We start from the raw sequence: 14,186 nt of genomic DNA on the forward strand, positions 1-14,186 counted from the left end.
CTCTTGAACCAAGCTCCAGAGAATGAGTAGGCTCTAGCTAAGTGGCAACATGAAAGGTGAGCATACTGGGTGGGGTGGAGGATGCCATGAGATAAACCTTGAAGGTTGAGTTGCTAAGTCCCTTAAGCTGCTACATTAATTGGTTTGGGTCAGAAGGTAGAGTTTGCATCCACTTGACCCATTCAGTACAAGAATGCACAATCCATCATCTCTTTTCTACAGCTGTTCCTTCTAACGGGCTTCCAAACAGTGAACTGAGGGGCCTTCCTTGCATGAGGCTGAGACAGCCCCTCGAATGAGCACACTAAGAAATAGTGAGCCTCTGTTAGAAAGCTCTAGCACGTTAGGAAGCCTGGTGTTGAGAAGAGAAGAAGCTTTTTCTCTGAGACTTTGAATATCATGGTCCGTGGCCAGCCAGGTCTTAGACTTTGGTTCCCTACATTTTTTTAAAAATAGAGATAGGGTCTTGCTCTGTTGCCCAGGCTGAATTGCAGTGGCACAATCATAGCTCACTGTGACCTTGAACTCCTGGGCTCACACAATCCTTCCTGCCGCAGCCCCATGAGTAGCTGGGACTACAGATGCATGGCCCCTTGCCCAACTAATTTGTTTCTAATTTTTTGTGTAGACAGGGTCTTGCAGTGTTGCCCAGGCTGGTCTCAAACTCCTGACCTCAAGCTATCCTGCTACAATGGCCTCCCAGGGTGCTGGGATTACAGGTGTAAGCCACCACACCTAGCCAGTCGTCTGCCTTTTCAAGTGTGAGGATACCTTTTTCTATGTCGGGAAATATTGTGTCCCTACTACTTCCTGGTCATAACAGTTGTGCTTTTATTTTTTCAGAATACTGCCAGTGCTTACTGAGCAGGTGCTGATCACTGACCCCTAAAAATAACTTGAAAGTTCCTGGGGCTCTGAGACCCACAGGTTGGGAACCACTGGTATAGGCTACTGCCCAGGTGAACCCTGTTGTCATATTCAGCCCACCCTTTGCCTTTGGTCTGTAGGAGTTGTGTTTTGCTGTAGAAGGAGCAGCAGGTGTCATAGTTACTCATTGTCCTCTGTCTCTAACTACACAGATCTTGGCTGTCAAGCCAACTTCACACTTCCTACTCTGTAAGGAGCTGATGATTGACTTTCTGTCTTCTTCCCAATACCCGTAGATGGCCGAGACAGAGGTTCCAACCCATCCCTGGAAAGTACAAGTAGTGAGCCGAGCACAAGTACATCAGGTATGCAGATTTCCACCAGTTGCCAACTTTGAGCAGCTTTGCCCTGGTATAGAATTGCCACACACCATGGTGTAAAGCCGGGATTGAGCAGTCAAGGTTGTTATTCAAGGTTGGCAGATGGCCAGATTTTAGCTGGGAGAAGGGAAAGGACTGTTTCATTCTCAATTTAGTTATCCAGCAACAGGGAAAAATAGAGGTAAATACTCAAAGAAGGTAGTTGGCACTTAACATCTTGTATTCAAAGATGGTAGCCTAGGTTTGCCCTTCATTTGAGGAAAAATTAAGACCTATTTACAGACCTTTTACAGAAGGACTTTGAGGAGATAAAAGTTTGGTGGTAGGTGGCAGCAATATAGCATTTCCTCAATTCCTCTTGCTTCTCTGGCCCCACGCATTCTTGTGTCCCAACAGAGGGAAGTCTGAGTGCCGTGTCTGGGCGGAATGAGCTGGACAGCAGATTGCACCCCCATCCTCAAAGTTCACTCATCCCCATGATGTTCTCCCCACCTGAGTCACTGCTGGCATCCTGCATCCTTCGTGGAAACTTTGCAGAAGCCCATCAGGTAAGGGGAGCCTGAGCCATACCTTTTCAGCCCCTGAACAACTTAGCATCAGGTAAGGCTCAGAGCATGTGCAACCAGAGCCACCTGGGAGCACTCAGGGGTCCACATCAAGCAGAAGCAGCAGAAGCAGGAGGGGGTTTCCATGTGCCCAGGCCCAGTCTTCAGCAGGGCGGATTGAAAGATACTGAATTGTTTGTGGTTCTTAACATAGCAGTGTTTTAAAAAGGTAAAAGAAAATATTCAGCCACATTCCCACCACTTAAAAACATGGAAATTTTTGTTTCTCTCCTTGACTCCTTCTCTGAACATATACATGGGTTTTTGTTTGTTTGTTTGTTTGTTTGAGATGGAGTCTTGCTCTGTTGCCCAGTCTAAAGTACAGTGCCACAATTCCTGCTCACTGCAAACTGCACCTCCCAGGTTCAAATGATTCTCCTGCCTAAGCCTCCCAAGCATCTGGGATTACAGGTGCCCACCACACCAGGCTAATTTTTATATTTTTTGTAGAGACAGGGTTTTGCCATGTTGGCCAGGCTGGTCTTGACCTCCTGACCTCAAGTGATCTACCTGCCTCAGCCTCCCAAACTACTGGGATTACAGGCATGAGCCACCGCACCCAGCCCATGTTTTTATCTAGTTTAAAATTTTAATACAATTTCCTTTTCTTGTCTTTTTTTTTTTTTATTTTTGACACAGAGATTTGCTCTTGTCACCCAGGCTGCTGGAGTGCAGTGGCGCGATCTCAGCTCACTGCAACCTCTACCTCCCATGTTCAACCGATTCTCCTGCCTCAGCCTCCCAAGTAGTTAGGATTACAGGCATGCACCACCATGTCTGGCTAATTTTTGTATTTTTAGTAGAGATAAGGTTTTGCAATGTTAGTCAGGCTGGTCTCAAACTCCTGACCTCAGGAGATCCACCCACCTTGGCATCCCAAAATGCTGGGATTACAGGCATAAGCCATTATGCCTAGTCTCAATAATAAATAGAATGCCAGTTCAATATACAAGAAGTATGGAGAGCTGGCAGACTAGAATATTTGTATTGTAGAGAGGAAATAGCACTGGAATGGTAATCAGAAAGACTCTGAACCTCTCTGAGCTTTGGTTTCCTCATTTGAAAACTGGAGTTAAATGTAATACCTGGTTTTTCTACCTCATAGGAATGTTAAGAGGATTACGTTCTAGCTGTGAGGAATATGAAATCCTCTACTGTTGATTAAACTTAATAGCATAAAACAGTACTCTTCTAATGTTTAAAACCCTCTTGGCATATTAATGATACTTTTACTGGTAGTAAAGTATTTGGTAGTTTATCTATTTAGCATGTAGGTCAGAATTGTTCTTTCATGTGAGTTCAGTTGTTGAGGAATAAATCTAGGGAACTCTAGGTGATAGGACAATTTTTACTTAACCTTCTCTGATCATTTTAGATCTTACACTTTAATGATAATTATGATCCTTGGAGGAAGATAGGACCCTCCCCAGCCCCAGCCTTTCTCTTTCTTTTCTTTTTTTTTTTTTTTTTTTTTTTTTTTGAGGCAGAGACTCACTCTCTCACCCAGGCTGGAGTGCAGTGGCTCAATCTTGGCTCACTGCAATCTTTGCCTCCTGGGATCAAGCGATTCTCCTGCCTCAGCCTCCTGAGTAGCTGGGACTACAGGTGCACACCACCACTCCTGGCTAATATTTACATTTTTAGTAGAGACAGGGTTTCACCACGTTGGCCAGGCTGGTTTCAAACTCCTGACCTCAAATTATCTGCCCTCCTTGGCCTCATGAAGTGCTGGGATTACAGGCACAAGCCACCATGCCAGCCAGCCCCTCCCCAGCCTTTCTAATGCTCAAATCCAGAGGAATTAACTAGGAGTCCCATGATATTTTACCCCTAAATGTCCTCCACTTCTCCTCCTTTTCTTGAGCCATGGTCTTTTTTTTTTTTTCAGTAAAACTTTTATTTTTTGACCTGGATACAGACAGAACTAGTTGTACATATAAGAAAATACCAGAAAGTATTAACAAGAAAATAAAATTACTTTTAACCCTATAGTATGGAACAACCAATATTAAAAATTTACTTTTTTGGCCAATATTTCTCCAAAATATGTATGACTTTTATATAGCTGAGATTATTTCCAATCTAAAACTTTATATCATGCATTTTTACATTTTAATATTAGCGTTTGTCTTTTAACCTTGATTTTAGTGACCTTACAATAGTCTGATCAAGTAGCTGCATTTAACCCTGTTGCTCAAGATTTAGATTATTTTTAACCTTGTAATAGTTGTAATATATAGTGCCAAGGTGATTACGTTTAGGCATTAAGCCTTTTGAATTATTTTTTTAAGAAAGTTCCTCGGCCGGGCGCGGTGGCTCAAGCCTGTAATCCCAGCACTTTGGGAGGCCGAGACGGGAGGATCACGAGGTCAGGAGATCGAGACCATCTTGGCTAACACGATGAAACCCCGTCTCTACTAAAAAAAATACAAAAAACTAGCCGGGCGAGGTGGCGGGCGCCTATAGTCCCAGCTACTCGGGAGGCTGAGGCAGGAGAATGGCGTAAACCCGGGACGTGGAGCTTGCAGTGAGCTGAGATTCGGCCATTGCACTCCAGCCTGGGCGACAGAGCAAGACTTCGTCTCAAAAAAAAAAAAAAAGAAAGTTCCACATAAAAACTGCTGAGTCAAAAGATGTAAACATTTTTAAAGCTTTATGGATTGCCAAACTGCTTTTCAAAAACATTGTGATACTTAATGTTACACTACCTCCTGAGGATTTATTTTTGCACTCTGTTATTGTGATAGATGCAAAATGGTATTGTTACTTAAATTCCTAGATTACTGACAAGGGAAAAAATATTTCCCCATTTATATATTGTCATATATATTTCCTCTGAAATTGTCCACATCTTTTGCCTATTTTCTACTGAGGCTTTGGTGGTTTTCTTACTTTTATGAATTATTTTTTATAGTTGAACTGCTCTTCTAACATTCAGTGCCCTTCTGACCCTACAAAGCACAAAGACATCTTAGGGCCACAGTCTAATTGTTGGCAAGATCTCCTATCTGTGGACATTCCCTAAATCAGTGAGACCACACTCTCCCTCTCCCATGACAGGTGCTGTTCACGTTCAACCTGAAGTCCTCGCCCAGTTCAGGAGAACTGATGTTCATGGAGCGCTACCAGGAAGTGATCCAAGAACTGGCCCAAGTAGAGCACAAGATTGAAAACCAGAACTCAGATGGGGGTAGCAACACCATTCGGAGAACTGGCAGTGGCCGCTCAACTCTACAGGCCATTGGCAGTGCTGCGGCAGCAGGTCAGGCTTCCCTGCTAACAACATAAGTGGTGAGGTGGCTGGGAGAGGGGGTAAAAGGGGAGAAACCACCAAAATCCTACGCTCCTCATGAGGGTGAGCAGAAATTCAATACAGGACACCTGCCTTGAAAAACAGCAAAGCTGGTACATCCAGTTTTCCAGCTGTGCCCATCCTCCTTGCCCAGGCTGTTCACATACCACCACTCGACCTTCTGCATTAAGCTTATCCTGTGTGATTTCAACAAAGACTGTGAATGCTATTTTTAACATGTGTTTTGATGGCCACTGTCTCTGGCTTCAGGAAATGGTTAGGAGTTTATTTCCTTCCCATGTAATTACTCAGGGATAAAGCATATTGTTTTACTGTTCTATTAAGTGAAGTTGAATATTAAAACGTAGGGCTGCCAGGCACGGTAGCTCACGCCTGTAATCCCAGCACTATGGGAGGCCGAGGCGGGTGGATCACGACGTCAGGAGATCGAGACCACTGTGAAACCCCGTCCCTACTAAAAAATACAAAAAGAAAATTAGCCGGGCGTGGTGGCGGGTGCCTGTAGTCCCAGCTACTCAGGAGGCTGAGGCAGGAAAATGGCGTGACCCAGGAGGTGGAGCTTGTAGTGAGCCGAGATTGCGCCACTGCACTCCAACCTGGGCGACAGAGCGAGACTCCATCTTTAAAAAAAAAAAAAAATTTAGGCCCTAGAATTCACAGATCTCAATTTCCCAACCTTGGATGCACTGCAAGAGAGCCCATCTTTTCATTATTTCTTGAAGTTGGACTCTTGTTCCACATTTTCACAACTCTTACTGACCTAGGCTCTACATACCATGGTACCATCACATATTGCTCCCTACATATTATCCCAGAAATTTTCTATGCCTATTCACAAGAATATACACACATCATTTCTGTTTTTAATATAAGTAGTCTCTTAGGACAATACTACAGTCTACCTTGCTTTTTAGCAATGTGTTCTAGAGATCTTTTCTGATTAGCACACACAGGTCTATGTCATTCTTTCTGAACTTACTTTGAGACCCCATTTGGAAGAAGCCCTCCCTCATCTGGACCACTCTGAGTTTCTCTTGGTCTTCCTTTCATGCCACTGTTTTGAAGCTATAAGAGCGGGCCATAATGATAGTGCTAATATACATAGAAGATACTCTGTGCACATGAACCTCAAACAATTTTAAAGTAACTACTTTACCTAATAAAAGTTGTAGTGAGAATCCTTTTCACCCCTTGCTTTTTATTCCACTGCTGGGTGGCCAGGAATGGTGTTTTACTCTATCTCTGACGTGACCGACAAGCTGCTCAGCACCTCTGGAGACCCCATCCCCACGCTCCAGGAGGACTTTTGGATAAGCACGACTCTAGTGGAGCCCACTGCTCCCCTGAGAGAGGTTCTGGAAGACCTCAGCCCCCCTGCCATGGCTGCATTTGACCTAGCTTGCTCTCAGTGCCAGCTCTGGAAAACCTGCAAGCAGCTTTTGGAGACGGCTGAACGGCGTTTGAATAGTAGCCTTGAAAGGCGGGGTGAGTGTGCTGTGTTAGCTGTATCCCTTCATTCTTAAATGAGATGCGTTTCTGAGAGTCTTGATAAATTGTCCAGGAAGAAAGCAGTTATTGGAGGAGGCAGATGGTGAATGGATTATGAAATTTTGTCACATACAATCTGATGGCATAAATACAGTCTGTTGAGAGACAAAATAGACATAGCAATTTGGGGAAATTCTTTATTGAATTATAGGTGAATTCAAAGGAGAAATATACATTTTAAAATGGTGTCAATGGAATTTGAGCCTTAAGACTGCATGCCCTCTCCTTGGTGAACTTCACTTAACCTGAAACCTGAGACCATCTTGAATTTGTAATCCAGGTGTAAGGGAAAACTGAATGAGTCACAGTTGGAGGGAAATCATACCTTGAGGTCAATAATAGTGCAGAATATGCATACGGAATTCTTAGAGAAATCAGGTATGTGAAGGTAGAATTAGGCAACGTTCTACTCCCCATACCTGTCCTTGCTACTTGCACCAAACACTGGAAGGACTGAGTAGTGGAGGAGAAAGGAACCTGTTCTGCCTCAGTAATATAGAGGGAGAAGTAGTGAATAGGTTATGATATGAGTAGCCCCTTGTGTCTGGGGTCCCCAAGCCCACCCCCAGGTTCGGTGATTCTCTAGAAGAACTCTCAAGAATCAGCCTATCATCATAGAGCAAAGATTTATTTCAGCAAATGGATACAAAGAAAAATCAGCAAAGTAAAAAGGCTCATAGGATAAAATCTGGAGGAAACGAGGTGCAAGCTTCCGAGAGTCCTCTGCCTGTGGAGTCACCCAGGGCATGCCTATGCCTATTTCTCCAGCAATGAGTTGTGCCAGCAGTTGCAAGGTGTTGTATATAGGGAAGCTCATTAGAGACTCAAGGCCTGAGGTTTGTTTTTGTTGTTGTTGTTTATTTTTTATTGTTATTGTTGTTGTTTTTTGAGATGGAATCTCGCTCTGTCCCCCAGGCTGCAGTGCAGTGGCTCAATCTTGGTTCACTGCTTACTGCAACTTCCACCTCCTGGGTTCAAGCGATTCTCCTGCCTCAGCCTCCCGAGTAGTTGGGATTACGGGCACGTGCTACCACACCCGGCTAATTTTTGTGTATTTAGTAGAGACAGGGTTTCACCATGTTGGTCAGGCTGGTCTCAAACTCCTGACCTCGTGATCCGCCTGCCTTAGCCTCCTAAAGTGCTGGGATTACAGGCGTGAGCCACTGCACCCAGCCACCCAAGGTTTTTTTTTTTTTTGAGGACTGGTGACAAAAACACCCTCTGCGCAGCATGTAGCAAATTCCAGGTTCCCAAAAGGGAAGCAGGTGTTCTGCATAAACCACATTGTACAAAGAGTTTAGGGCCAGTGAGCCACTGTCACTGTTTAAGGAAAGTTTTATATCAGCATAGGAAACTTCTTACCAGTCAAGTCCACAGTGCCAGCCAAGGGCCAGCCTTGCAAGCAGATGTTCTAAGGATAGCAGTGTCAAGCCTGCTGTTTAACTCTTTTCTCTACACCCCTCCAAATCACCTCTGAGCTGTTGGTTAAAATGTCCTTTAATGTTTACATTACCTTCAAAGAAAGTACACAGTGGCTTATACAATGCTGTTTTTGTCCAGTGATCTGCCCTTCCCCTCATCTAATACTTATATCCTGAAATAAAATATTATTCAAGCTCATAATCACTGAAACAGTTCAGGTCAATCAATAAGGAATTTTTTTTTATTTTTTGTGGGTGCATAGTCTGTGTATATATTTATGGAGTATATGAGATTTTTTGGTACAGGCACACAGTGCTTAACAATCACATCATGGAAAATTGAGTATCCATCCCCTCAAGCATTTAGCCTTTGTGTTACAAACAAGCTAGTTAGACTCTTTTAGTCATTTTTAAATGTGCAATTGAATTATTATTCACTATAGCCCCCATGTTGTGCTATTAAATACTAGGTCTTATTCATTGTTTCTAACTTTTTTTTTTTTTTTTTTGAGACAGAGTCTCACTCTGCCACCCAGGCTGGAGTGCAGTGGCACCATCTCGGCTCACTGCAGCCTCTGCCTCCTGGGTTCGGGTGATTCTCCTGTCTCAGCCCTCCACCTTGCCCTCCAGTAACTAGAACAACAGGGTGGGCCACCATGCCCATCTAATTTTTGTATCTTTAGTAGAGAAGGGGTTTCACCATCCACCCACCTCGGCCTCCCAAAGTGCTGGGATTACAGGTGTGAGCCACCACACCCAGCCTCTAACTGTTTTTTACACTCATTAACCATCTCCATCTTCCCCCACCCATTACTACCTTCCCAGCCTCTGGTAACCATCCTTCTATTCTCTAGCTCCATGAATTCAGTTATTTTTATTTTTAGATCCCACACATAAGTGAGAACATGTGGTGTTTGTCCTTCTGTGCCTGGCTTATTTCACTGAACACAATGATCTTCAGTTCTATCCATGTTGTTGCTAATGACAAGATCTGATTCTTTTCTATGGCTGAATAGTACTCCATTGTGTAAATGTATCACATTTTCTTTATCCATTCATCTGCTGATGGACACTGAGGTTGCTTCAAACTCTTGGCTATTGTGAACAGTGCTGCAAGAAACATGGGAGTGCAAATATCTCTTCAATATACTGATTTAGGAATTAATTTAGTGACTACTGTGTTTCCAGATTATCCTGAGCATATGGGAGTATAGGAGAGATGTAAGGAATAATCTGTGTCCATTAAGTTGTTTATAGTGTGGTTGGAGTGTGAAGATACCACTTAAAGCAATTAAAGAAGACATGTGATCCCCACTCAAATTCACAGCTGAGGGCAGTACCAAGGCAAATCCATTTGGTTTGGGACAGCAATTCCATAGGAGTGCCAGAGATTCTGAATCTTCTGATGTTGTTGACAGCTGAGGCATCTTGCCAGCAGCAGTCCTAGAATCTCAGGCATGAAATAAGCCAAGTATACTGGTTGTCACCCAAAATAGCACAGCATATATTTCCTCCTTAATATTGGAGAGGATAAAATTTCACAGGTAAATATAGGACTGAGTGCCAATCTCTGAAAACATTTCTTTTTTTTTTTTTTTTTTTTTTTTTTTTTTGGCATTCCCTCTTCCTTCATCTATTTCCAGGTCGACGGATAGACCACGTACTCCTAAATGCTGATGGCATTCGAGGTTTTCCAGTTGTTCTTCAGCAAATCAGTAAGATTCTCAATTATCTGCTTATGTCAGCCAGTCAAACCAAATCAGGTGAGTTGCTTTTTTCTCTTTTCTTCTTCTGGACCTGGAACATTAGGTCAGCAGCAGACTTTACTTTTTCTTTCTCATTTGCTTTCCATAGAGAGTGTGGAAGAAAAGGGAGGAGGCCCTCCACGGTGCAGCATCACTGAACTGCTTCAGATGTGCTGGCCCAGCCTAACCGAGGACTGTGTTGCCAGCCACACCACCCTCTCCCAGCAGCAAGATCAGGTCCTTCAGTCACTGAGAGAGGCACTAGAGCTGCCAGGTATAAGGCTGTCTGCTTGGGAACAAATAAAAGCCGAACTGGGGAAAGGAAACAGCTGAGAGTAATGAAGCACTTTGGAGCAGAGGCTTGGACTCCAGAGCTGGGCTCTACCATTCCTTTAGTTAGCCAGGGCATGTCTCAATGTCTCATAACTTAACTTCACCTGTTTTCCCACCTCTCAATTGAAAGAATGGTGAACACTCCATTAGCTGATACATTTTTCTCATGATGAATGAGAAATATAGCCAGCAGATGCTCAGTAAATACTGATGAACCCTTCCGCAAAAGATTGCTGTGTTCTTCATAAAGTTGTTCCACCCCAGAGACAAGGATAAAAACAGAACTATATACACCAGAGTAATTTTATACACTCCAGACTCAAAGCTCTTCCTGGCTGAGAATCACTTGTCCAAGTGACTGACTTGGGATTTTATATTTGCCTTGTAAGTGTAGTGCCCAGGCCATCAGATGCCCCAGGCAGTGCATAGGAGGCCCAGTTCACATATCCAGTCAGAAATTGACCCAAAGCTGGACTCACAGACTAAAGCCTGTGTCCTTTCTCCTGCCATCCTCCTCTCAGAGCCCAGGACTCCTCCACTGTCTTCCCTGGTGGAGCAGGCAGCCCAGAAAGCTCCAGAGGCAGAGGCCCACCCTGTGCAGATCCAGACTCAGCTCCTCCAGAAGAACCTGGGCAAACAGGCCCCAGCAGGCAGCAGACAGATGGACTACTTGGGCACCTTCTTCGGTTACTGCAGCACCCTTGCTGCAGTTCTCCTTCAAAGTTTGAGCTCTGAGCCTGGTAGGTAGCAAGAAAGAGGCAATAGATTCATGGCAGCTGCAAGTGTTCAGGCCAAGGAAGAGAAAAGACGCACGATTAAAAGACTCTGGATACAGTAGTAGCCAAGAACAGTAGATTTGTAAGGTCCTCCTCTCTTATTCATCTCTGGCTATTTTACTCATCTTTATGCTAGTATAACTGTATGGGAGTACTCAATTAATTTTCTTGGAATTAGTGACTCAAAAATATCTCTGTCAGACCTGTGGTCCACTGTGGATTTGAGGGGCCAGCAGAGGAATCGAGTCTCTGATATGAGTACCAGATTCTTTCTTAAGTTCACAGAGTAAGTACCACATGCACTTCAGTCGGGTTGAAGAGAGCAGGAGTTAGCTGTCTGTGGCTAGACGTGCCCACTGAAGTTCATCTGGGATTGGAAGTCTTTAGAGCAGTGGTAAGATATAGATAAACTTGTGGTCAGGTTCATGTTGAGAATACCCTTTACCTAGAATGAATTAACAGAAGGATCTCAATACTGTCTTCATCTTGACACTGTACTTTTTTCTCGATTCTGGGAAACAGGGCTCTGAACTCTTGTAGTCAGTGGTGCAAACAAATACCATGTTCTTTACCTTTGCAGATCATGTGGAGGTCAAGGTAGGAAATCCCTTTGTTCTGCTGCAACAGAGCTCTTCCCAACTGGTGTCACATCTCCTGTTTGAAAGACAAGTTCCCCCAGAGAGGTAGGAGCCACCTCCATGCAAGTCAGTCAGCCATGGGCCTTCCTAATGATTTCATCAAGATAGCCAAGGGCTCAGTGCATTGGTGCTTGGGGTTAGTACAGAGAGTGGGGATTTCTTCCAGACTGAATCTTTTATTCTTACACAACTCTGTGAAAACGTAATGTGCCTTGTTTCCTGCTTTCTCTCTCAATACCTCTAGCATGTATATTGTTAAGTATGAAATCAATGGGTGACTCTGCACTTTATAAATAGGCAAAAATCCAAAAATTCGATAACATGATAGTTGATTAGACTGTAGGAAAACAGCATTCTCAGAGAATGCAAGTGTGACATAAATTTGTACAGCCTCCATAGGAAGGCAGTTTGTCAATATTTATTAAAATTGCAAATTCATATGCCCTTTGATTTAGCAATCCAGTTTGGACAATGTATCCTACAGCTTTATTATACATAAGTGATTTATGTGCAAAATCATTTCATTGCAATCTTGTATATAGTACCAACAGATTAGAAAATTCATTGTCCACTAACAGGAGCCTAGTTATGGTTCATCTGTATAATGGAATACTATGTAACTGCAAAAACTAAAGAGGGTCCTCTCTATAGAGGGATAGATCTCGCAGATGTGCTCAGTGAAAACACAAAGGGCAGAGCAGTATGTCTAATAGGCTACTTTTTGTGTTTTAAAAAAAAGTGTAATGATTAGGAACTTTTATTTACATTTGCTCATATAAGCATAAATAAATTGTAAGACTGGGTAATGGTGCCTGTGTATTCAAGCCTTGTATGCCCTCTGCTTCTCTCCTTCCAGACTGGCAGCCCTTCTGGCCCAAGAGAATCTCAGCCTAAGTGTGCCGCAGGTCATCGTCAGCTGCTGCTGTGAGCCCCTTGCTCTTTGCTCATCCCGGCAAAGCCAACAGACCTCCTCCCTCCTGACTCGTCTGGGTACTCTGGCCCAGCTGCATGCCTCCCACTGCCTAGATGACCTCCCACTTTCTACACCGAGTTCCCCGAGGCCAACTGAGAACCCCACATTGGAAAGAAAGCCCTATTCCTCCCCAAGGGACTCATCACTCCCAGCCCTCACCTCCTCTGCCTTGGCCTTTCTTAAGTCTCGCTCAAAGCTCCTAGCTACGGTGGCCTGCCTGGGGGCTTCCCCGAGGTTAAAGGTCAGCAAGCCCAGCTTGTCATGGAAGGAACTTCGTGGCCGCAGGGAGGTGCCTCTGGCTGCAGAGCAGGTAGCCCGGGAGTGTGAGCGCCTTCTGGAACAATTCCCTCTGCTTGAGGCCTTCCTTCTGGCTGCCTGGGAGCCCCTGCGGGAGTCCTCGCAGCAGGGGCAGAATCTGGCAGTGAATCTCTGTGGTTGGGCCCGTCTTTCTACCGTTCTCCTGGGCCTACATTCTCCCATTGCCCTAGATGTACTGACTGAGGCTTTCGAGGAATCCTTGGTGGCCAGAGATTGGTCCCGGGCCCTTCAGCTCACTGAAGTGTACGGGCGAGATGTGGACGATTTGAGCAGCATAAAGGATGCGGTCCTGAGCTGTGCTGTGGCATGTGGTGAGCAGAATGCTTTGCCTCCCTTTTTCACTAATGGTAATACTTGGTATTCACTGGGTATATTATCACCTTTAAACCTCATGGTAACTAGAGAGAAGTCCCACTATAATCTCATGTTATTAAGAGGAGACCAGGGCTCAGAGGGGTTAGGAAACTTACCCAGGGTGGTAAGTGGTAGAGTAGAGCTTAGAACCCAAGTCCATCTGACTTTAAACAGGCACTCATAACCAGTATTCTCAATACTGTATATCATAATTCTTGTGAAATTCTATAGACTACAAATGTTTGGGCCCCATCCCCAGAGGCCCAGGACTTTGTAAGCCACAGTCTCGCTCATAACTACCCAGCCCTTCCAGTACAGCATGAAAGCAGCCAGCGTCAATATATAAAGAAATGAACATGGCTATAGTCTAATACAACTTTATTATAAAAGCAGATTGTGGGTCTCTTTGATGACCACTGCTTTGAAAGCTCCCCAGGAAATTTTGACATGTAACCAGAGTGGAAAGCCAATGAGCTGCAACACTACTAGGATTTCCTAGCAGTGTTGTAGCAAGAGTTGGGTGTGATGTAGGGAATGACTTTCGGATAGGAGGTTTGGCTCCCTTTGGAAAGGAGAAAATCCATCCTTGAAAAGGTGGAGAAATCCACTGACTGGCTGTGTGGTCTTAATTGCTTGGAGTCTGTTTTTTGTATCTCCAAGATCATATCTGTGAAATGGGTGTGGAAGAGAGAGATCTAAGTCATGATGACAGAGAATATCCAGGGAGTGAAACTAGTCTATCTGGAATAACTTTCAAGTGGTTATGTATGGCATAGGGTGGAAATTACAGGGAAAAGGAAAGTTTCACTGACAAAGTGAGTCTGAAACAGTCCTATATGTTCAGCATGCCAAGACATGGAGAGCTTCATCTCTTCTGTCCTTCCTTTATTCCTTCCTTCCTTTCTCTTTCCTTCT

The 14,186-nt window shown here is 44.2% G+C and overlaps 1 protein-coding gene across 1 annotated transcript in view; it reads left to right on the forward strand.

The window, feature by feature from the left end:
- The window catches only part of ZFYVE26 (zinc finger FYVE-type containing 26), a 65,590-nt gene that overhangs the window by 17,932 nt on the left and 33,472 nt on the right, over positions 1-14,186 (forward strand). Inside the window, exons 13-21 of the mRNA XM_050798078.1 lie at positions 1,164-1,232; positions 1,644-1,795; positions 4,913-5,114; positions 6,387-6,650; positions 9,778-9,897; positions 9,989-10,153; positions 10,734-10,952; positions 11,569-11,671; positions 12,483-13,228. Coding sequence (XP_050654035.1) covers positions 1,164-1,232; positions 1,644-1,795; positions 4,913-5,114; positions 6,387-6,650; positions 9,778-9,897; positions 9,989-10,153; positions 10,734-10,952; positions 11,569-11,671; positions 12,483-13,228 — 2,040 coding nt within the window. The remainder of the gene's footprint in view (positions 1-1,163; positions 1,233-1,643; positions 1,796-4,912; positions 5,115-6,386; positions 6,651-9,777; positions 9,898-9,988; positions 10,154-10,733; positions 10,953-11,568; positions 11,672-12,482; positions 13,229-14,186) is intronic.

This window comes from Macaca thibetana, chromosome 7 (assembly GCF_024542745.1).
Source record: "Macaca thibetana thibetana isolate TM-01 chromosome 7, ASM2454274v1, whole genome shotgun sequence".
Taxonomy (NCBI): Eukaryota; Metazoa; Chordata; class Mammalia; order Primates; family Cercopithecidae; genus Macaca; species Macaca thibetana.